Consider the following 26364-nt stretch of genomic DNA (forward strand, 5'->3'; position numbering starts at 1 on the left):
GTGTATCGCAGTTAGTAGTCCCGAAAACAGCCTTATTACGATTGCGGCCCTGGTACATCAGAAGTATCGACCGACGCGCAGCGAAGGTCGATGTGACGGTGTTCTGTCTGAGTGCATACTTTGAGGTATCCTCGTAATAACCTTTTTATTATACATCTTTTCCTTCCAACGATACATCATGGGAATGCTGAAATCCAAAATGTTTAGAACAGAAGCAGTGAACTTCTTTGTGTGGAGTCCGGTCAAACCCTGGTGGCAGCCATGTTTGTTTTTATTATCAGAGGACACTTACACGTGTAATCATTCCATATTTGGAATTCGCATTTCCTTATATGGTAGGATGAAAATACCCTGTAAAATACCGCAAAATGACGGCACGCTGTAACTTATGGCGTTACGGTTACAGATGTATAATAATATGTGTCATGTTACTTTATATATATATATATATATTGTATAACCGATTAAAATCGGCCATAAGCGATGTGTTCTGCGAAGAGCCATGTCGTTGATTGTCTTGATTGTACTTTGGGAATAAGGGCGGTAACAAGGGTCTTCCTTTGACAATCATGACTTCTCGTTTGAATTTGAATGATACACAAACGCATTTCTTTTTCTATTTTGTTATAAATCATCTTAAAAGCATTTTCATACGCGAGTGATTCAAGCTGTAAGGTAATTCTGTCTTGCACAATCCTCTAGATGTATGGAAAACGTAATGATATTAACTTCCGGCAGTTGTGGAACGCGGTTCAACAATAGTGTTCAAGGATCCTGAGGATTACCAGAGCATGCGTACCAGAGTCGGGCCGGGATACGATTAGCATTAATCCGTGTTCCGCGCAAACTTACACGGAGCTTAAACTGTGCACGGCCCAGAGGGTACACAGTCACGATGTGACAGATGATTATCCATCCTCGTGTCTGTACATTGCCTATTAATTATTCATTGCGCTCATCTATTATTCAAGGCCTGATTACAGATGCTGGGGTTACCGAATGTCAGCTGTCCTATCAAAATCTCTCTCCAGAGCGAGGTGAAACATGCACGACGGATAATCTAATCAAACGAATAATGAAAAGCAAATCAAGTTTGTTTACGAGCACACGGGTTTGATTTGATAAATATTCTTCGACATTGGGTGCCACCTGAGACACGCTAAATGAGAGGAGACTGCAAGGTACCGTATTATATATCCACTACATCTCACAATACAGAACGGACGGCATTGGTTCTGTCCATCCGCTACCACACAGTAATGAGTGTTCGGCATTGAAGCACCTATCCTACCCTATCACGAGGATAGACCAAATCCGGCTACTTTCAGTCCCGATATCGACAATACGGTGCCGCCGCGCTTGGTATAATATCATCATCATCATTAGAAGGCACTCTTACCGTGATCACAGGTGCTCGGCAACGTATTGCTAAATATAAACGATATTTATAACCTACGCTGTCCAAGGGGGATTCGGTTTAATTTGCCAGTTCATTCGACATCACCGTAAGTGCCACCACATCTGGCCGCCGTGCAACACATCGCACATACGCATTTTTCATATAAAAAAAATACGACTGCACAAATGTTTCCGTTACTGCAGTTAAAAGAGACGATGGTGACCACAGCTACAGTGAGGAAAGTGTTGGTTTTCTACATCGTCGCTTCTATGTTGTCAGCCAGTCTGGCGGTAAGTGGTGAAATTTATCTCTCTTTCAGCTAGTCAAAACACGCAATGTTGCGCTAAGATAACAATTTTAATATTTATCAATATTATCATAATATCATATGTTGTATTAAATTCTGTTGAGGAGCGCATTATCAAATGTGTGTGTGTGTTAGGGTGTAATATAATATTACCCGTCATTTCATTTCATTTCATGAGAAACGAATAATTTGGCGTGCCGTGTCATGTGTGTACTAACTCATCCGACCTTTCTCAACGTAAATTATTATGTTAGGCGCGAAACATTCATGGCCGTTGGGGAGCTCCTAATGAAAATAGATGTGTTTTCTTCACTTTCTAATGAATGCTGCAGATGTATACTTATCGCCAAATATTAAGGCGACCTGCCCCGAAGTACACTGCGGAGATGGCGATATACTGTTGTTTAACTGAGAATCCGCGAATTATATACTAGTATTTGGAATGAAATCTAATTTAAAAAAAATAATTTGATGTGTGTATCTTCTGGGAAAAAAAACAGCCAAAAGCGCGAATTATTATTATAGAGTTATGATATAGTGTTATTGAAACACCACAGGGCCAACGAGTCTGATAAAATTATGGTGTTGTGATACATACTCCAAGTTAATACCTCCCATCATTCTTTGCCCCAAGCGCTAACAGTCGGTAAATCGACGAACGTATGTATAATCAGCTGTATGTTTCCTAGTAGCCGTGTTGAAAAGGCAATTTTTATCTAATTACTATTCCATCCCCGTGCAGCAGGAGAAGAAATAGGACCAGAGTGCAAAACAGTGGCTCCTTTTTAGAAGCTCATTGGGAGGGGGGGTGATCTTCCAAGAACGGTCGGAAATCTCGTGAACTGTAAGCAATGTGTTTTCGCTAATTCGCATGGTACATCAGGCGTAAGTGTTTTGGGATGGTACACGAAGAGAATATACAAACACGTCTTTGCTTTGAATCGTGGAAAATATGTACACTGTACGTCTAAAATGTTCTAGTCAGTTACTGATAGTGTAAATACAGTGCGACGAATACCGCATAAAAAAATATGATTACACAAATGTTAAAAATGGATGACAGTTATCCAGATAACATGTTTTATTACTCCATTGCCTGATTACGTAACACATTGAGAACGTAACTGAAAGCAAGCATTAAGCTTACTTTAGCGTTACGAACGTAACTCAAAATAAGGTCTTGAGGAAAATCGGTGATAAAAATGTGAATATTACCAGTTTCAAAGAAAATCACCGCTTTAAATACACAAGCCGATTTGTGATGTACAAACACGAAGGCGTTTGTTCTCGAATAATCGATCCCATTTGTCACATGTTTAAAATTGATGCGAAACTGTGACGTTTTATGCTCAAGTCTTGACAGTATTTTTTTTTCAATAAATTTGCAACATATTAACGCCAAAATATTTTGGAGAAAAAAAATTTGATCTGGGGGAGGGGGTCACCAGAGTTTAATTGATATAAATTGACTTGGCATACTTGTACTATATTATCGACTCTTTTCCAAGTATTTCATTCGGATCACGCTCTGTGATGAAAAAAAACACGTCTCATGGGTCGTTCAGCCACTGACCAGAATGTACATCTTTATCAACGGAAGTATCGCTTTTCCTGTTCTTTCCCCGGGGAGGTGTACCACGGCTAGATCGGTAATACTAGTATCCCGATGGCTCGGAACAATGGCCTTGCACGCAAACAACTGAAAAAAAAAACATTACATGTTAGCGAATATTGATACACGTCAAAATCATCAATCGGATACAATTAAAGCAGCGAGTCGTATAGAAAACAGTGAGTGGGAAAATGTGAGAAGTTAAATTAGTAGTCATAGTTGATATTTACAACCTTTTACCTGCGACCCTTGAAAAACGACCATTTATTTTTATCTTCAATTTCATCGTAAGATTTATCTTTTACACACTCACCAGTAATACCGCTTCCAGAATAATATACTCGGAGCTATACATACGGATTATAGTGGCATTACGTTAAATTCCCCTTCAAATCGTCGCAGTAATCAAAACCTACTCGGGACTTAAATATATAATAACAATGTTGCGACCTCGAGCTTTCGAAACGCTATCTTGTGTGCAGCCAAGCATTATGCATAAGTGTTATTTGAAGCAGTGGCTTCCGTAAAGAGAATCGTCAGATTTTCTTGACTTTTACAATGTGTTTTTATTTTACGCCATTGTTCACAACACAGAGATAAAAAAAAGAGTTTCAGAACTACTGTTCACATGAATCAACATCCATGGCAGTTTTTCAGTGATTTACCATTCGTTGCTGCTGTACCCGGCCGCTTGTAAATTCTCAAGATTTTGTTCAGTTATATATTATATTTAATAAAATTATATGTAAATGATAAAAATAGGTAGTTATGGTTGTCACGAATTGTTAAGAGATTCTGATCTTTTGTTAAATAAATATCATTGTTCGATACACAACTCTGCGAGTAATCACTCGTGTATGATGACGTCAATCTAAGAGGAAATGTCGTAAGATTAATTGTTAGTAAATGACTCAAATTAATACAATTACGCAGAAGCTAATTGTTTTATTTGAAAAACAACAATTATGCTCGAAACATCAATATTAAAAAAAATATCCTCTCAAATTATATTAGTGATTTTTTGTATCTCAATTCCACTTTGATCCTCCTCAATAGCCTCATTAGTCTGTTAAATAACAACAACATATCTTAAACTTATAGCGTATCTCCAGTCACTTCTTTCGAATTCATTCCCCTCTTCTTAACATCGAACTCCCTTTCATTGACGTCACTTTGGATATATATGTTTTAACGTCATTTCCTGCAGTTAAATATGTGATCTCTTTAAAACATGATAAAACACGCAACACACACGACGAGATGAGCCGAAAGATGTTTGAATAATGCGCGAACTATTTATATGGAGACGCCAGTCATTCCGAAATCGATATATAATGGCATTTCCGCAAAGTTTAATTGGGGTGACACAAAGATCATTATTGCAAGTCAAATATCACTGGAATCGATACGTAATGTATGTCTACTAAGTACGTAACCATGACGTAACGTTACCCATACGTAGCGTATTCATACTAATCACCTAACCGTAATGTGAATTTGCGCATATGTAGCATTTTTATACTAAGAATGTAACTGTAACGCAGCGTTACTCATACGTAGCGTAATTCTACGTAAACGTACGCAGCGTTACTCATACGTAGCGTGACGTGTTTCTACTAAACACGTAAACGTAACGCAACGTTACTCATGCGTAGCGTGTTTCTGCCAAGCATGTAACCACAACGTAACGTCACCCATACGTATTATTTCGTCATGGTTCATATTATTTACTTTTCTGACGTTTGGCGTGAAAGATCACCGTGACTAGTGATAAGGCTCAGTAAACGTTACGATATTCGCGTTGCACGTCATAATTCACGCGTATTTCTGAAAGTACGCGTTGAAAAATAAATCGTGCTACAGTATCGTTTTATCTCACTGATATGGTAATTTGAGATTGGGTAACAGTTACCCCCTTGGTACAATGATAATAATTCATAATAATGTCGACTACACTACACTACACATATGTACCATTCACATACCCGGGTGATGGTTCATAACATACGCAAATGATGTCAAATAGTGATGAACCTATCCATTTATTCCTGATACATGTAACCATGGTGATTATAACAATGGGCATAATAACGGGATCACTATTAGCAAACACATTGTCGCGTGACTGTCTCGCTCACAGCGAGATTTCGGCGGCCATTTTGCGTCTTGGGTTTATTTAGACATTGCAAAACAACCGTTCTAATAGAATGGTACCATCACTGTAATCACCATCATCTGACTGCAGATGTGAGTGAATAAATAACACAGTTCATTTGCAAATGGAATTTTATAAGCCGCGTCGGAACACGACACGAGCTTTTCATGACTATATTCGATTTCTCTTCACTCTTTCTGTTGGATAATCGGATATTCTACTGGCGCGAAGGGGCTATTTAGATTAATCGTTTTGATATAAAACAGGAAATAAATTGTTCCCGTGTCTCGTCGTCGTACAAATGACGTCATTGCAATTCACAACAATTTAAACACTCAATTTCGTATACGTTGGTCAGTCGTCTGCTTCGTACACAGCCCGCTCACGATAGTATATAATTCAATTTCATATAATAATATTGTCTCAATGGCGAACACGAAAAGAAAGTGATTTTTTTCGCTGCGCAGGCGCTTCCCAACATATTGAATATTCTGATTTTAAGCAATCTACGTGATTTAATCTGACAAAGGATGGAAATATAATTATGCTTACATTTTCTATAAATTGATAAACAGCGAAGGTGGTTCGAAAGTAGGGAAATGGGGATAGATCAAATAGGGCATACCCTATGAGCGAAAACAACCAAATTGGATGTGACATTTTAAATGGAATGAACTAACCAATTTGAGTATATTCCTTTCCACTAAAACGTGTTATGGTTCCTGAATGGGTTTCCAATAAACGAATGTTTATGTAGGATTCAGCTTAAAGCACGGTGATCGTCGCGCAGCGCGTTTTCAACTTTCATGTAAACAAACAATTGTTTTACACGCGTTGTGTGCGTTGCTATGAGTCCCATATCTAACAGGGCGCGGCGCGCCGACCACCGTCCTTTAAGGCTGGGAAGACCGGTACTATTCTTTTTGATGTTAGCATGAACTTTGAGTAGTGACATCCAACGCCCTGGACAAGGGTTAAAATTTCCATGACACGCCCATCCATCTATCCTCACAAAAATACGAATTTTAAAAATACTTATACGAATGAGATAATAATATTCGCCGTGAGTTTCATTTCAAGCGACATTTTCCTAATGTCTTTACATGTCTTATAACCAAAATGTGTCTAACTTTTCGGTCGGTTATTTTTTCTATTATATATACGCTTATCATTTATAAAAAAAAAAGTGCTGCCTCTGTTATTTAGCCAATTTCTTAAACTAGAGTATGTGGTTTTTGATTTACGTATAATATGGTGTAAGATGGTAAACAAGGATATCTGATGCAATATCGTTTAATTACTATAAAATTGACATAAAATACCAATTCATCGTCGACCTGTATAACCTCTTCTAGGTTAGATACACTGACTATTTTTATTATTATTATTATCTTTTATTTCAGGACAAGCCCATATAAAAAGTAAGAAAGAAAAAAATATATTAACAATTTACACAGTATGCCTTAAATAGAATCGACCACGCCACATTTGCCATATACGTGATTTAAAAAAAATATCACTAGATAATAGATTGATTAAAACAGAGTTCTTACTCGACAAAATACGTTGCGAAAAACTGTAGCACATTTTTCTAAGTTTAACTTGAAAATCATCAACATGTAGTCTGGCGAAAGTCTCTGTTATACTACTATTAAAAGAACGAGAAACATTACATATAATTCTAAGAGCGTTGTTATACGCAACACGAATACGATTAAAATCTACCACAGTAAAATCCGACCATAGGTAACCTCAATACAGATTTGAACAATAACTACGAAATAGCGTACACTTAACAGGAAGAGAACATTTACTAAATCTACGTAATAAAAAGTTGGCTCGAGCAAACAATCCACGTATTTGTTTTCTCATACAAATACCGTCTTTTCCGTCCTGGGTAAAATGATATCCTAAATAACAGTACTGACTAACAAATTTTAGTGGCTTGCCATTAAGATAAACATTGGGAACTCGTTTAATGCCACACTGGGATGGTAAATTATACATACAGACAGATTTCTTAAAATTGAATAAAATATCAAATTCATTGGCATAATTCTCACACTTCTTTACAAGAAAATTCAAACCCTTAATAGAAGGAGAAACCAAAATAAGGTCGTCAGCATAAAACATATGGTTGATGAACATATACTGTTAATTTTAAGTCCAACAGAAATATTCCCAAGCTCAATACTCAGATCATCAACATACAAGTTAAAAAGAAAGGGAGATAAAATACCCCCTGTCTAACCCCATTAGAAACTCCAAACGAGTCTGACATAACAGAACCCCATTTAACATAGAATTGCTGAGAATTATATCAATACATCAAAAGTCTTACAATAAATATTGGAACATGACGTTCAATAAGCTTTTTAAAAAAGGGCCAATGATTGACACGATCAAAGGCCTTCGACGCATCCATGAAACATAAAAACACAGGACTATTGTGAGATTTATAAAAATCAATAATTTCTTTAACAGCATAGACGCACATGTCCGTGGAATGGTTCGACTTGAAACCAAATTGAAAATCAGTAGTAGTTATAAAATCCTCCAACCGTTTCAGAAGTATTAATTCTAACAACTTTGACATAGAGGTAGCAACAGCAATCGGACGATAATTGTCACGGGAAGTGATATCGCCCGAGCGATCTTTTATAATTGGGACAATGATAGTTTCTAACAGTTCATTTGGCAAATAACCATGAACAAGCATGCCTGTCAAGCATAACGACAAGAGTACATATAAACTATCACTGGCGTGTTTTAGGTGTTCGGGAGAAATATAGTCAGTCCCAACCGCCTTCCGTCCCGATCGCATAATGTATTCTTTTACCTCGGCTACTTGAATAATTATAGATGGGTGAAACATAATATTACCTAAACTGGCCTCAACTGAATCACGAGATTCGCATTTTTTTACAGAATTTAGAATACTAGAGAAATGGTCTTTCCACATATCAGCAATATCCACTTCAGTAGACTGACCATCTACACAACAAGAAATTAATTGGTTTACTTTATCGGAGTTTACTTCTTTCCAAAACTTACAATGATGTGTAGCAATTTTATCAGCTTTAATGCAGTCCTCATCCCTACGACATGCACGAAATACACACTTAAATTGAGCCCGGGTCTTGCTCATTAATTCATAGATTGGACCGTAACGGGGCTTACCAAATGACACCCACCGTTTAAAAGCGTCCCTGGATGCATCATAAACTTCCTTTACAGCTTCGTTCCAGCCAGGAACCAGATTAACGGATTTATTTCGTGGAGTATGTTGAATGTTACGAGTGGAAGAATTAAGTGCAGTTATTATTTCACAATAAAATGTATGCAAGTCGCCACGACGACTAGCAACATGGCAATTAGCATTTTTACAGCTAATAGATTCAATGGGTATTGTCACTTCTTTTAATAATCTGTCCGACATTTCACGATAGTCATTAAGTTGACTGGAGGATATCTTATTCCAATTCACAGATACATTGTCAGTATTACAAGCTACCCCACACAGTCGACGAGTTTCTATTGTAGGAAGTTTGTCAATGTTCAGACTAACAGTCAAAGGAAAGTGATCAGATGAGATGACGTCATGAGAAATATTTATTGACGAAATACCATCGTGTGCATTTATTGTGGATACGCAATGATCCAACCACGAATTAGTGTCGTGGGATTCACTGTAATATGTAAATGGTTCTCCATTTGTATGCAAATGCACATAGTCCGACAACACAAGGTTATTTTCGTTGCAGAAATTAATTAATTCACGTCCGAATGGAGAAGTTACATTGGCATTCCAGTCACCAATTATTAATGAATTACACGTATTTGAATTATGTATAATTGATTTAACTTTTGCAAGGTAGTTAAGATATTCCATGAAGTTGTCCGGATTGTCTGTGGGCATGTAAATACAAATAATTAAAATAGATGTATTATTGTTACACTCAATAGAGATGCCAAGAACCCGAGGATCATCGAAACGCTTTATAGACACCACATGAGCTAGGCTCTTCCTCCACAAAATACCGATACCACCAAACGGACGCCCAACTCTAAGATTGTTAAATTCGTCCATAGCAGACTCCCCACACGAATTAAAATCAGGATGTCTACGCGATAATATTCCAAGTTCAGAGGTACACAACCAGTGCTCCTGAATGAGACAAACGATTGCACAAAGATCTCACGTCATTTACGGACGATTTAATTCCACGACTGTTAAAAGATGATAATGTTAGAGAATTCATGACCAAGATTGGTAGTATTTTCGAACAAGAACGCCCGCAGGCCACGATGTGGGCTGCATTACAGATGACACAGTGTCACGTGGAATCGTAATTACAAAAGAAGCATAGGTATCGAATTTACTTCTAAGTTTCTCACATTTGGCGTCAATATTCACAGTTTTTTTAATATGCTTCACAATTGAAGATTCTGCAGTATCCGGTGCAAGTCTCGTAACAAATATCTTAGCAGGAAGCTGAGATCGAATAACGACGTGTAGATCAGAATTATAATTACCTTCACCAATTGTAAACACCGGGGGTTTCTTTTTACGTCTCCTAGAAACCGTGGTAAATCCATATTCATCCAGTAAACCAGATGATTTGATTGGCTGTTGGCGAATTGGCGAATTCAAGATCGTCGGTTGAGAAATTGCATTTAGTGATTTACTACGCAATCGAGTTTGCTTAACATTCCCACCTGTTGAAGGTGTTATAACGGCATTTGCATACGACTTAATACTGGTGTGCGTTTCCCCCAATCAATACATTGTCAATCAAACCATCAACAATACCCGGGGCACCTGCCATCTCTTTTTCAGGCGAAACTTTGTGAGATACACATCCATTATCTTTATACAATGACATATCACGTGATTTAGGTACAGTGCTGGAACATGTGTCATTCGATGCAACTTTAGCTTTAATATTGGCGATATCGCTACGAAGCTCACATACATTCCGTTCTAAACTAGCCACACTCAAGGCACAATTGGTACTTTGTGACAACGAATCATGCAAAATATTTATTTCTTGCCGCAAGAATTTCAAATCGCGTATCATTCCAGAAACATCAACATGATTAAAATCAATCGGAGAAAGCTTAGAGAGATCCCTAGCAACAAACCATGGAAGTGTATGAATATCAGCTTCATGAAATAAAGTTATTGTGTCTTGTAAATTGTTCACCTTCTTGTTATGTCCTTGTCTTCTGATAAAACGGGTTGAACTACCACAATGTTCATACAGAGAGCGTTTGGCTATCTCAATATCATGATCACTAAAATTGTCCACGCATAGCTTAATTAGTATATCATTAGCCATGGAATCCATCTTGTTGCTCAAAAAGCACAACAGCTCGTTAGCTACAGTCGATTTATGACCATCATCTTCATTTTCTTGAAAGCATTCAACATCATTTTTTGCCGTTAACCCATCTGGTCTTTTATCAGTGCACTTACCACATAACTGCAGATCCCCAATACTTATAGTTACTTGTTTAGAAAGTACACCACAATCATTACAACGGAGCACCATCGTTGCACCTGTTTACATACCACGCCTGGTACAATCGCCGTCAGTCTCTCGGTGCGACAAAGTTTATGCTTGGTTTTCACGCTTCAGAATAAAAATGACACTATTAAAGCACACGAGCAGACGCACATGACATTCACGGAGATAGAGTGTAGAAATTGAACCTGTAGTAACAACCAATAGTCATCATAGATAATACATTACAAAACATTGCCAAGTTAATGAAAGAATGAAATAGACCACGTGCTTTTAAGCAGAAGGAGTGCTAGCATTCTTATCTCCATGCTGCCTACACTACTATTCGGATCCAGTCCAACAAAGCTTGATGGAGCAAGCAGAACTGAGTCAGGTGAAAATCAGAAGTACAAGCGCTCATGTATCCTTAACTAACTTATCTAAATAAGTATGTTGGCGAATTATTCCCTGTTTGGTGAAAGTTCTGAATGATATAGTCTTGATATTATTCCCAACATTAATGCACGATTTTGCTAAACTCTCGAAACATACAGATTTTCAACATTTTATTGATTTCCGATAACAAGATTATTATATAAATTTATCTCAACATCATAAAATATTCCAAAATAATTAGCTGCGTCATTCTGACAAGCCTTAGTGTCCATGTTGTATGGATTTAAGTTGAATTTAAAATTTAACAATGTTGGGCATGTTATTATGTAACCAATGCAATTCATGTTTACACTAAAATATTGTTTAATTCTGAGAATATATCGTTTTTATCTGTGTTTTTTAATTGACCACATTAAATTAATATGAAAGTCAGAATAATTACTTTTTTGATATGGAATATACTTAAGTATCAATAATTGATATCAGATGTTTCCCGTTAAATCGTTAACGTTAACGACAACAGATTCTTTAGAATAATCATTTTAATAAGTATTTATAAAAGATATGTTCATTTTTACTTCTCGCGAACTGCGCTGTCCACATACAGCCGTGAACGAAAGAATCCACTAGGGGGAAATGTACAAATACATGTGCAATGTCTCGAACCGAGGCTAAAACTGATGTACGGTTTAATAGTTCTCCCGGCAGATATGTTTTTTTAACATTTCATATACACGTCAGATATCAATCTATGAAAAATTAATGCGCGATAATCGTTGTTGTCACTCGGCGTAGAAAGTAGAATAGACGTGAGTCGAAAACATATATTCGTACTGCTGAACACGCGCATGCGCATCGCAAAATGTTGGTTTGGTCGTAACGTCTGATAATTGAGCCAATGTTCGTCAGAATAACATTATGCAACAAAAATAGAAATACCGTGACATTGTTTTATTTTCCAAATTTAAAATATTATTAGAAGCTTCCTGTAGGTCACATATAATCCAATGTAACACTACTTGATTTTCCTTTATGTTATGGTATAAATACCTATCCCCTGTGATTTGAAACGAAATAAACGGCGATAAAGCAGTCATTAAATATTTGAACAGCCACGCGCCGCACACCTGTACTCCTGTCTCCGTTAAAATAAGAAGTATGTTAATGTCTAACAAAATTCTTGACTTAAGTGAAACGACTGTTAAAATAGACATCAATAAAATTGACATCGCATGTGACCTGCTCAACCTGACAATTTAATTATTTATCAGTATTTGTTTGTTTTTCTTTGTTTCTGTTATTTTATTATATTTTTTTTATTTATTTATACTTTTTGTATTATGTCCCTCAAAGCATTAGTGATTAATTTGATCCTAATTTTCATCTCGTTTTGGTCTATATCAAGTATTTTATCACATTTGGTTGGCGATTTGTTGGCTAAATATTAGAATTAACATTTCGTTTATGTAATTTCGAATCTGTAAAGAATTTCCCGTAATTGACTTTATCTGGAACCGTATACCGTGAAACACTCTTCCTTCAAATCATGTAAGCATATCTTTCCGTAAGATCGCAATGTTAAGTTAATGATTTATTATGTTACTGATAAACTTGATGGCAATTATAATATATTATTAATGATTGATTCATTTTATTTAGCGCAGTGAATTAAAATCATGTTGAATCTTACACTGTGATTTCGTGATTACCTTGCTGAATAAATGTAGCATTTGCAAGCGTCAAGTTCGTTCAGAAAACGCTTACACATTTTCATCCACAAATGACGATGTCTACAACCAATCATGTTGCGTGATAAGGTATGGACCATTAGATCTTGGGGGTGGTCAGACCAAGGAGAAACTTTTTTTTCTACTATCCAAATTCCTATTTTTTTTTTTTTTTTACACAGAATATGTTTACATTATTTTTTTACAAAATCCTCGAAGTGGAACATCAATTGATTTTGTTGAAATAAAGTGCATATATAAACTAACAACTTTGGGGTTTTTTTCCAGTCACTTCTCTCAAATTATTTCTTTTTTCGAAAGTATTGTTGTAATTATTTTTTTTTTAAGATTATTTATCTAAATTATTTTTTTTTTTGAATTGTGACCACCCCTCCCAAAATCTAATGGTCCATTCCTAAATGTCGAGATTTTATATAAAGCCCTTATTGTGTTCACAGTGTCGATTTTTCGCTTTTTGGACGTGAAACGGTACATTTAAAATTACAATTGCGAAAGGGTCGCACATAGTAGATCCCCCCCCCCACCTTCGAATAGTTCACGTCACACACTGTTTACATTCCAATGATATGCATTTCCTTAATTAGATAAATTGAAATTGACAAGACGAATTAGTAGTGTTTCACTGGATGTACATTTCATAGCATCATTTCCCACCCACAGGACGCGCGGTAGTTTATTATAGTCATAATAAACGGAGGCACGTCTTCCCGTGAGAGGGCGTGGCGTTTAATAATGAATCGAGTGGGAATGACTAATAGGTCTCGTAGCAAATCTAATAACAATGAATTCCACAGCGGTTTCTTTATGCCAAGTGTCAACATGCATGTTATATTTAGAGTAGAATTATAATGCACTCTGGGAGATGGGTAATTTTATATTTTTTAACTTTTCATGCATTCGTAATCGCGCAACCGGGTTAAATGCTATATATGTCGTATCAAGGACACGCCTTGGAAAACGTGAATACAATATTGTTATATGTATAGGGTAAAACAGGGTAAAATGTTAGAGGTGTACAGATTATACGTATGAAAACTGAAACAAGACAAAGTTCGACAAAATATCACCAACAAGATGAAATGAAGCCTGAGTAAATATGACATTTCAGTTAGGATACTCCTACAAATAAATACAAACACTGAATTTGTTAAAATGGTTTCCTTTTTAACATTTCAATATTTAATTCCCGCTCAGAATTAATACCATTATCGAGATACCATTGAAAGAACGAGGAAAAAAAGTCTCCATCCTACGCCTTGTTATATACTCGTCGGTTTTGTACTCCAACTTGAACGCGCGGTACTCGGAATTGGAACTAGGGATATTAAGCTCACATATTTCCAGGGTTTAGTTTTACAGACTGATTGTTTCTTGCTTTGTTGCCATATCAACCGTATTGTTACTCTGTACGACACATATGCCAAGATAAAATATAATCCTTCTGATACAAGAAACGCCCCCTTTCAACTCACAACTTGAATATATAAAAGCCGTTTTTCTGAAAAAAAAAATATTCCGCATGATTCCTTTTGGAATAGTCTCTATTGATTATATCCAATATCCCGATTGGATACACAGTGCGGTCAAAGTTCAATCTTGATAAGGTCATTTGTCGCGTGAATTCACACGAGATGTTGCAATGCTGCTGTGGAAATGGTGGAGGTAAAGCGACATCAGAAGACGTCTCTGAATCAATGCAGTGGTGGCGGCACCGGGGCAGTCGTCCACTCGAAAACATTTGAGGAGAGGGCGTCGTCTCTCCAAATCAAGCTGAAACCCTTTGTGTCAGCAACATTTGCCCCTCAAAATGCAGGAAATAGCGTTTCAGAGGGTCTAGATTTCAGATCTCGCCCCCTCATGCAAAGTTTCGTGCCACCGCATCTGTAATGTTTGTACACTCGACCTTCGCCATGCTTGGCGTATCTTGCATGTACGTGTTTTATATATCAATCGGTGTAATACCGCGCACAATATATTGCTCTTGAAATACTAGAATACTCCATATTAAAAAGCATCAGTCGTCGTTCCGCGTCATGTTCGGCGTGGGACTCGTAGCGACGTATACAACGCGTGTAAAATACATTGTTTATTTACATGAAATTCGAACACGCGATGCGCGATGACCACCGCGATTTAAGGTATCACTAGTACATTGTGACGTCAGGGGTAGAAATGTGATGTTCTGATTTACACATGAACCTACTCATTAAAATGAAAATACTCATAATGCTATGACGTTGTGCAAACATGATGTTTTGGGAGTCGACGTAAGAATGTTCGAAAAACATACTGGTAATGATCGAAGTAATGGCAGTTAGCAGACATTTTTGCCAATTGTTTTCGACTCAAAGTAAAGCGCATGTGAATAAAACGGCGGCGATATACATAGTGCATGTCACAACGTGAAAATAAACCAGTTTTATCAGATGGATTTGTTATAATTAAAAGGGTTACGGGGGACGGTTGTTATATATTCGGAATACACAGGGTATATATCGAGGATCTCCAATGATTGACCGTGTGATATCGGATTTTTTAAACAAGGGTAGATATAAAAATTACTAAAATTACTGCACTCGTTCAATAAATCATATATCACACGGTCGCTCATTGAAGATTCTCGATATATCCAGTGTTAATCACGATTAAACTGAAGGTATGTTGCCACGTGTACATGGCAATTAAGCTGATTGATCGAAACCCAACTGTGTTAAAAAAGCCACTAACCAAGATTGACATATTCGTTCCTGCTGATTTTGTTCAATTGTCGTAAGAACATAAATTGCATGACTTGAAGACTCTCAAGTGCCAGAGTACAGTACCACGGGATGTGTAGGACATATTAATTTGTTGTGGTGCAGGGCAGCGAAATTACATTGTGATCCTTTAATGCCAGTTCATATCACTTTGTATGCAGTGCAATGTATAACTTAGTTTCGCTGTGGAGATTGCGGGAAATTGGTAAAAAGCAAACCCAAAGCTATTCTATCCATGTGTAAATCTGGAAATATCTTTAGATTTAGTGTAATGCTCCTTTTCACTACATGAGCTGAGTATTTAGTTGTATGGGTGAGTGAGTTAGCGCGATATTTATTGTTCTGATTTCTCAGCTCTGGAAAATCGCCTTTGAAGAAATGACTCACTCGGTTTTTCTGACGAGGGAATGAGTTTGATGTAAAATGATCCGTCGAGGCGGGACTGGTACCCATTATATCTTGGATAATATTGAGCCGCATAACGAAATAAAAGCTAGGTACAAGTATGAACAGCTAACCATTGTGATATTGTATAATGTACGTTCCCAGAGTACCAAATGACACTGTGGCGACCAACGTTCAGGTATAGACTTCGAGTCGTAAATAGTCTTATGTGACGCAGAGTGAACATTTGAAATGGAAATAGAGATACACGGATTTTAGTATAAACTCGTTGACTTGAGCTAACTTTCGACGGTTTAGCGCGAAGCTATTCATTTTGGAATTTAAGTACAAACAGGGCTATGAAAATTTTTCATCCGTCTCATATTAGCCATATGGTACGTAGTGCCTCTGAAAATGGCCATGTATTCACACAGCGTGTCGGCCTACTCAAACAAATGTATCATTTTCAAATATTGGGGTAGGGGTAATTTGTTCCCTCCACTTCTATCAAGTGAGAACAAGGTCCTTCTGAGCGGTACTTTCCCAGTAAACGGCTTTGTTGAGGACATAGATACTAGTAAACGAATACTGCTTGGAACGAAGAATGAGTATTTCCCTGGTAAATGCCGAACGAAAGCTGTCCACTAACGGAGGTTATCAGGCTGTTAGAACAGAAGAAACGAACCAAATATAATCACTGTGAATTTCCTGTCGTCTGTCATTTAACGAAAACACCCAAATGAAGTTATTTAATGACACTAGTTTTGTTTGAGTGTGCTATATATAGTTCTTGCAGATTTATGTGCAATAGTCCCAAAACAATGGTGGGCTTGGGAGTCCCAGGAAACCAGGAGATCTTATCTTATGCACACTTACATTGTATATGGTAACATTCTTCAATACATTACGTCACTAACAAAAAATAAGAAAAGCATTAGCCAGTGACTAAGTTTACGTTGCACAGAATTGCGTCTTCGGCGCATTTATTAAAAGGTGGTCGTCGTCACGCAGCGTCTCTTTTTTTTATATGGATCTCGTAGCGACGTGCACGACGCGTGTAAAATGTATGTTTCCATGAAATTTGATCATGCGCTGCGCGACGACCGCCGCCCTTTAAGAATAATAACCTGTAAAATATTGAATTCACGAATGAGCATGGTAATTACATTCATGACACACTTGTTCAGTAGGGAGCGGAGTGTCACATCAGATAAAATAGCACAACGTGACACGACTTGACACACATCAACACTTAATAATAACAAAAATGATTCCACACAGTGGCACGATCAGTATATGCAAATTAGGAGCATTCTTATTGCGAAATACCAAAACCAACGGACATGATCCACTGTATAACAGTTGTTCAACAAACACTTCATTTATATTCTCTTTAGAATACGTGAAACGGCTTTGGATATACAATGTTTGAAATAGTTGGTAAAAATTAATATACTTATATATTCTGATTTTCCAATCGCAAATTGCCCTTCATTGTTGTAGGTATCTGGCCCCTGCGCGTCAGTAAATATGTGAATAGTTAAAAACAAAAATTTAAAAAATTGTAAAATGGAAAATGTTGAAACGAAAAAACGCCCGCGTATCTTTATGAACATCAGAATAACCACAAAGCCCACGTTCTCATATATTTCCAATAATCAACGCCGCCACTTACGGTATTTGCCGTTACGTTGACCCATTGTACCTACCCGATTCCTATCCATGTGATCAAGGGGGATTCTTGAGAAACTGCTCACGGCGTCTCGTTCTGCTATTTTTTTTTTATTTTAACGTGGGAAGGCTATACTAACACTTGGACTAGAGAACGGATTCAAATCGACGTACAAGTTAAACTTGATTGATCACCGTGTCAGTGAGTTAAGTGGGAGAATAATCCTTCCAAATCGAGTTGTCCGCTGCGACAATTTAATTGGCCCCGAAACACTTCAATTACTGACCGTGAATCAAACGATCGAGAATGTGCGAATCGATGATGTTAATCTAATAAGAACAAAGAGTTTCGACTATAAACTGTAATGATCTATCTATGTGACGCTCGTGGGAGTGTAATGGTACTATGTGTACGTTCGTGAGTCACTAATTGTAGTCGAGTTTGATACGCGAAAAAACAACTTTCTCTGATTGGTCCAACTGTTAGGTGCTTGATAGCCAATCTTGTAGCTTCGCATTAACTTACTAATTATACTGTTATAGAATGTTCAAATCTAAATATCAAAGCAATAGCGATGCAATAATAACACGGCATGTGACGTGTTTAGTGCGGGGGAGCAGAGATCCTAAAGGTTCTGCGTCAGGAATGTTCATGTAGATTTTATATAGATATGATATTGTTGATATTAGACCGTAAGGTTTATACGGGATATGTAATGAACTTTTGTTCTGTTTACCCATTTCGTGCATTCTTTTTGTACTTCATGGATTACAAATTATGACAAATATGAATACACAAATTAATCGTATTTTTAACGATTCAATGTGGACAAGAACACGTTGTTTTTAATATTGTTGTTGTTTGATACTGGGTGTTGATGAATACTGAGCTGAAAACATTGTTCTTGTAGCACAAATTTACCGCGCGTTCACCGGTTGTTTTGGGACGATCGGAGAGAACATTTTAAAAACTAGTCGCTTTTCATTCGTACTTCGCTCGACGTTAATATCACAACAAAAACTCTGGAGCCTATTAAGGTAGCGAGAAGGTTTTGTGACCTTTTTAAATAAAACATTCTCTGTCTGTTGTCTCGTTCAGAACAGTAATTTAGGTTATATATATCAAAAGACTAAGTATAGAGGTGCAAGTTCGCACAAACTGGACAGACATTGTTTACATAATTATCACGTGACATCAGAAATGGCGAACCTTGTAAAAATGACTAAGTCCGCGATTGAGAGAGCACACTGCGGAATTTCCTGGTGAAATTTACGTCATGCATTGTCCGTAATCAAGTCCATTGAAATGCGTCTCCGATAATCAAAAGACCTATTATTCCGATTTCTGTGCAGGTTTGTTTTTTTGTCCCCAAATTATTTCATACTTGGCATCTTTAACAGACTAATATTCTGTGACAAAGCATTTTCTTTAAAAACCCAGACATATTTCGCACCATCATTATCTTTTGAACGATAACTGCGAGTTTGAATGTCCTAGTCCGAACGCACTTGATTTGGCGGCGGTCCCAATGAGTCGTTCTCGATCAAAACTTCAACTCGAGAAAAACGCGAAAAACAGTTTTGGTTAATAAAACACTGTAGATTTGCTGCATTATTATAAATATACACTAAAAATGGCCAAACATATTAACCACTGATATCATAGAACTCATAAAGAGTGTCAGATAATGAATAATTTCAAGCTCGAGCGTGAAAAATGAAGAAAACTGCTGGCATTTGAGTCCGTACTCCAGGAACGTTCGGGTTTTCCATTGTTATGCAAACGAACAACGAGGGATAATCCTCTGACAAACATTACTGTCCCACTGTACACGCTGACAGTTTACAAACAAGCTAATCCTTCAAGTGTCTCTGATAAGACATCTAATAAAACGATTTTCATGGTGAAACAAAATGGCCGATATTTGAAAAATAATTACTGTGTCAGAGTGCGACACTGAGTGGCAGATTTTTCTTTGCCTCGTCTGTCAACGCTTTCTTTCTTTTCTTCGCCATTATAATTGTCTTTCTGGTTTTTATAGATGTTGAACAGCTGACAAAAGTTCAAATTTTTTTTGTTTTAACTATATATAATTATATGCACGAACCTGACCCTTTGACCTCGATTTGGCTTGGACTGAATATTTTATTTTAAACAATATTCTGACGTGAAATACAAAATGTATTTCAACACAAGTACGACATGGTTGTCTGGGGTTTCTTTCCTGATTGTTGAGTCTTCGCAATGTGTTTTGTATAATTATTGTTGTTTTCCCCCGATGCCGAAGGACCGTAAAGCTAAATGGCAGTTACATGCATGGGCTGAGTGAAAGAAAATATTTCTAAGCCTAAAATAAAACCTAATATTACACCTCTTTGTGTATTTGTTAATTTTACATATGTTTGTCATGACAGTATGTTTGTAAATATTTAGAAAAATTTCGTCTTTCGTTGATAATTTCGATTGTTTGTTTGGAATGTCGATCCCCGTTGGTTTCTCCATACTGAGTTTAGGAAGGGCGTCGATCAACACCGTGACAATCAGCCGAGAGAAGACAAACATTGACCGTAATTCATGGAGATCATGTCCGTAATTTGTGGGCTGAAACCCCAAATAATTAATCAAGTATTATTATTTTAATATATATTTTATTTTACATCGCAAAACTAAACCATGCCCAAAACAGAGCTAGAGTTGTTCGCGGTGAAACAACCGCATTGAAGACGATGCAACTTCAACTAGCCATTTCTTACCTTGAAATAAAAAAAATAAAAATTCGAAGAGCATCGGGGAAAATATTAATAATCATCCTTATCAATCGCTTGCTTTATTTTATTCGAATCCATGAAATTCACGATTTTTTTTACATTTGTTGGCAATGTCGATTCACATAGTTTTTTGTGCTGTGACAGGCTTCAAAATTATTCGCTGAAAAACATATATTTTGACAAACTGATGGAATTTGACCTTAGTTCAAAAAGAAAATACTAGGCTAAGATACATTAGAGCTCACGCGAATCAGTTTTCTCTGCAAGTTGTGAAATAAAGTAAACCAGAGTAGCGTCGATGATTTTCAGCCCTGAAGGACTTCCGTGTGAATCCTGAGTTTTGAATTGTTCATCGACTGGCCACCAAATAGTTATGGCTATAACTAAATTTGACACGTTTTTCCAATAAATTATTCATACATGTCAAGCTCTGTTCGATTTTTTTAGGGCATGTGGCCGTTTTTAGTCGAAAATATTGTTTGTGGGAACACTTTTGCGGTACGTATACGGTATAGACTGAGCTCATTCAATGATCGTGACTTAATTTTAAAAATTGAATGTCAAATTTTACCAGACGTGGACCGATGTGGATTCGGTATCGTTATTTTTGGAATTAATCACTAACATTTCCTCGTTTCTCTGCTCTGTCAAAAGGAGTTACCTAGGCTTTTTTCACGTAACTGTCTCATTAAAATTTAAAAAAAATATTACATCTAGAACAAGCACCCAAAACACGTAACAAGAGGTCCCAGTTCAGTTGCTTTCACGATACAAGTGTAATACAACTATTAGTCTAAGATTTGAAGTGTCGTTCAGAATGTAATAATAGTTAATACTAGTTGTATGTTCACACTTTACTATCAAAACCCCCATTTCGACCACCCATGTGCCAGTTTTCAGTGTTTGGGCGAGCGGTCAATGTTTTCAATGAGCGAGCGAGCGAAAAAAAAAACACGATTAAAATGCGGTCGGTTTTCGGACGGACAAGACCGCGTGGTCGGAAATTAAGCGATAAGCGGTCGATGTAAAAGCGGAAGGTTGGGCGAAATGAGTACTGTATGACCATGTTTCTCCGACCATGGAAAGTACTAACGTCCGTTAGTACCTTCCATGCTCCGACGAAGTCTCGACTGACAATAATGCTGACAATGGACGTTAGATAAACATGCATTGTTTGCAAATGGAAGCTTATCACCCGTTATATCAGAATCGTCAACAACAGAGTATACAGATAAGATGTTATCATTTAAACCCTTTCAAAGATAAACACTATGCAAATATCCACGAAACGGCAGTTGTAGTCTTTTCTGCTAGTGTTTTAAAACACTAATTTGAGCAACGTTATTTCGCAATTTCGATCTTTTGTAAACATGGGGTAATGTATCAAGGTCTAAAGTAACCGTTTTATAATTTTTTGAAAAATCAAGAAAAAAGTGAAAATTTCCCTTCTCGCTACCTTAACAACGCTCGGCTGAACTTTCGATATTAGATTTGGATTTTTTATTATCCAAGCGCAGTTGAAAAAAAAAACCCGTAATACTCCTCTTTGAATTTACAATACAAGTTTCGATCTTAATATATTCTGTGCAAAGAACTAACTTTTGGAGTTAATATCTTCTCAATGCATATTTCCCACAAATAGCGCCATCTAGCGACCAAAGCGCGTCTATGATTAAACATGTTGTTTACAGCCTTAGCGATACCTTTATTTAGTTATGTAGTCCTTCGTTACTCAGAAGACAGGAAATCGTAACAGCAAATGGCGAGTGGTAATCACAATATTTCCATAAGATTATTTATTAAATGGTGATGAAACAGACAAGCTGTAATCGTAATCATATCAAACAAAATATGACGCTACCATCATAATTATCTAATTACTTCATCATGTTCATTAACTCTCTCCGTTATTGCTACTGGTAACCATGTGTTATCATTTCCCAGTCATACTTCCCGAAAAGGCCGGGATAGTTTTTACATTATTTAGCAGCACATTTATTTATTTTCAGTTGATATGCAAGACGAGAAACATACCATTTCATTTTCAGAATAGGCTGCGCGGACACCATGTTGGACCAGTTCGAGTGGGCGCTTGTTTTCCTTAGTAAAACCGCTCCCACACTCCCTCCCTCCCTCCCTTTCATTGACCATCTCACCAACTGTAGAGGTAATTATTGATAAGTCTTTTCGTTTTATTTTTAAAATATTGTGTTAAGCTTAATTTGGTTAATTCCGTCAAGTTGATTATCAGAGAAACGTATTATTGAATGAATAATTCGATGTCCAGGGAAATCTCATTCTAAACGTTGTCGTTTTCCTTTTATGTCTACATAGTTCGTAATTTCAGTTAAACATTATAAATTGTATGTTATTGACAATTATTTTAATTGCAGTAGTTTCAGTGGCTTTCCTCTCTCTTCTGTAAAGTAAATGATTGCGGGGAAATACTAGGAAATACTAGTAAATGATGAGGGATAAACGTCCCTAACACTCCGACAAAACTGATACCGAATCCCATGCGCGTTTTTGCCTTTCAAGCCCTCTGCCTCAAAAGATAAACTGCAAGTAAGTATTTTTTTTTACTCTCGTATGCGAAGCTCATACCGGGAGTCTTTGCAGTTAGTGTATTGTCATGAATTTGTTTTTGCGTATCTGTTGGTCGACTTAATTAGTTGATTATTAGCTGAATTGCTGTGTTATGTCTGTCATCGTTTAGGCCTATTTGAAGTTTTGGACGGAACTTGGCTCAGTGATTTGGAACTAATTACCAGATAGCCGCCGCTATTCAGACTACTCATTTTGGACAGTTTATATCCGTAGTTATTAATGTAGTGAACGATTAATCAAAAGATATGACGTATTCAGTACTTAGTTTGATTGGCTTTATGATTGAAGATTACGCCCTAGAGTCTTTTTACTGCTTTGTAATTGGTTAGAGTTTTGAAAATGAATAAAGAGAGTTTGAGTTGGTCTTGGGGAGCTCAGCACGATAGACGCAGTCTGAGAGTCGAGGGCAGTCCTGGAGAGCCTTGGGGCGAGCCTTGACGCAGTCTAAAAGAGTCTTGGGTCAGCCTTGCGAGAGTCTTGGGGACTTTTCCCCAGGGCGCTGTGTCTTATAGAGTGCTCGATTGACCGACTAAGACGAGAGCTGAAACGTATTTCGTTGTGTGTGTCTTATTTGACTGTAAAGTATAAGTGACTTCCCCGATCCCGTACCTCAAGGGGACGAGATATAGAGACGAGACGAGATTCCCCCCTGACAAGTGTGGAGAACCCCGTGAAGAGAATTTCCCCCTGATAGTATCTCTATGATGCCTAGATGCCCTAGGCTAATGCGCAGATTTGGTTAGGTTTTGGTTTAGTTTTATCTAAAGAATCACTCGGATTGTGATGAAATTGTGTACATAGATGCTCTGGACTAATGCACAGACTTGATCAGTTTTGTGAACACATTCCTGTATAATTTGCATAATGATTAGTACATTTCGGCTAATCATCATATTTCAATGATACTTGGTACATGGATGTTCTATGACAATGCACAGGCATGTGTAATTATAAATTAGATTGGAAACCACAAATGTGAAATTAAATTCACTGAACATTTTGTAAGTATTATAAACTTAAATAATGTGAATCACATTGTTTTCACGTTGTGCATTGTGCAATAGTAGACAAATATTGGTTGCCAAGCTTCTTATCTGGAAGGTTAATTATTTGTTACTATTTCTCCAATAATCTAAGTGCACAGAAGCTCTTTCTAATTAATCTTTCTTTGATTTAGTTTTAACAACAATGTGATCTGCTCACATATTTTGAATATTTGCTGCATGGCTGGTGAATACAAAGGCCGACAACTCTCAGAAAACTGTACATTGGGCTAGTTGTTTAACAGTGTAATAAGACTACATGTGCAACATATATTAAGTAATTTGGTTGTTCAGGATTACCTCAAGGTTGAGTTTGTGCTTTTTTTTTACATTAAGATGCGGTGTGGATAATGTCAATTGAGATCGGGCTTTTTGAGCATTTTCAGATATTTTTGTTTGATATTGCATCTTGATAACAAAATGCAGTATGAACGAAATTAATATTTGTTTTTTACTGTTGTTTGATATGCATGTTGAATATTGGATTGTATTCTGATTGATTCTAAAATGTCAAAATAACTCACTATCCAGAGATCCGTTCGATGGAAATGGGAAAAAAGGCCACTACGCATGCGCAGTGTTCATTTATGTACGTACTAAAAAATCAGTACACATGCAAATTATAAAATGATATGTTACGCAATAATGTATGTAGTGCATGATAAATAACAAACAAACAAACTTTGAATATACACGTATTGTTCAACAATGATAATAAAAAGTGTCATATCCTCGTCCATATCCTTCTTTAAGTTGGATTAAGATATTTCATCAAATAAAAAATAACATTTTGGCGGCAACCATTAGCGTGTTCGTTGGATGAAAGACTGACAACATGAATGTTTAACCATTTATTACGTATATGTAAATCAGAACGCATGCGCATTAGATTTGTGCAGTATTTCATCGAATTGCAGTTTATTACGCGCACATTTGACGTCACTGGCAAAGTGCGGATGAATATAATTTCGAAATGCTTTGAGCTTCGTTCAATCAGCAATCACTACAGTACACTTGCATTGCGAATCACAACCTCTCTTGAATTTGAATTCAAAGTTCATAAGAAATTACCGTTAATAATGGAAAATATTGTGCGTACATATTGAATTTCTAAGAATCATTTCTAAAAAAATATTGGTATCACTGAGGTAATTTTGTTTGTTTCCTTGCAGCAACGACCAAGTCTCGGCACGGCGTCCGAATCTTGTGGTGACGTTGTCAGAGAATGTGAGCAGAGGCGAGGATGCCGAGATCGTCTCAACTTTAATCATTCATACCTGGTGAATTTTGGATGTAGCGACTTGTTCGAACCTGACGTAGTGCCTGCGAACTGTTCGTTCAGCTGCAGCCTTGATCTATTCTACTTCGCCACATTCCCGCATCCATCGCGAAGGATAAATCGGCGTCTTCTCGACTGTGACTGCGAGAAAGACTACAGCGACATATATGACAAGGCAGACGAGTGTAAGAATTTTCAAGAACGTTTACGATTGTGCTAAGCTTTATTCATCAACATTGAGTGGGAACCCTCACACGCGGAATTGTACTCACAAACAGGATTCGTATATCTTTAAAGAAATTGACGGCATTCATCGTTATTTAGAGAGAATATGTTGAATTTAGTGAATACATTGAACTCCCATGACAACGTACTGTCACAATAATAATCCTTTTCTATCACATGACTGATACCGTACCGTACACGTCTCGTAGTTTACGATGTGAAAAGTGTGCACGATTCCGACACTCCCCGCCTTTCAACGACACCGTTCCCGTTCGTTTGACCATACAAAATTAAATAGTTCATATGCCAGGCTGAGCGGTGAAAACCTAGCGTGCTGATATCTTGTAAAAACGTTAAGTTCTTGATAAATTTGTAAATTGTACGAGAATATTCTTAATAGTCCTGTTTATGTGATTGCTCTTTTGAAAGCGATCCTTGGAATATATATATTGCGCCCCCGTCGACAGGGGGTGTTTTTGATTTGGCAGCCGTCAGAGGGCGTCATA

The 26364-nt window shown here is 37.1% G+C and overlaps 1 protein-coding gene across 1 annotated transcript; it reads left to right on the plus strand.

Moving 5' to 3' along the window:
• The first annotated feature begins 1221 nt into the window (after positions 1-1221).
• Positions 1222-26246, plus strand: LOC146739352 (uncharacterized). Its single transcript, XM_085502928.1, has 2 exons — positions 1222-1689; positions 25527-26246. The coding sequence occupies exons 1-2, from the start codon at positions 1585-1587 to the stop codon at positions 25851-25853; spliced, it is 432 nt and encodes a 143-aa protein (XP_085359054.1). The 5' UTR covers positions 1222-1584; the 3' UTR covers positions 25854-26246.
• The last annotated feature ends 118 nt before the right edge of the window (positions 26247-26364 follow it).

This window comes from Saccoglossus kowalevskii, chromosome 8, assembly GCF_978046115.1.
Source record: "Saccoglossus kowalevskii chromosome 8, keSacKowa6.1, whole genome shotgun sequence".
NCBI classification, from domain to species: Eukaryota; Metazoa; Hemichordata; class Enteropneusta; family Harrimaniidae; genus Saccoglossus; species Saccoglossus kowalevskii.

What these genes read in the sequence shown, in the direction of transcription:
- LOC146739352 (XM_085502928.1), top strand. Translation starts at nt 1,585, where the DNA reads ATGTTTCCGTTACTGCAGTTAAAAGAGACGATGGTGACCACAGCTACA. An exon ending in TGTTGTCAGCCAGTCTGGCG is followed by an intron (nt 1,690 to 25,526) that starts GTAAGTGGTGAA and finishes GTTTCCTTGCAG; the next exon opens with CAACGACCAAGTCTCGGCAC.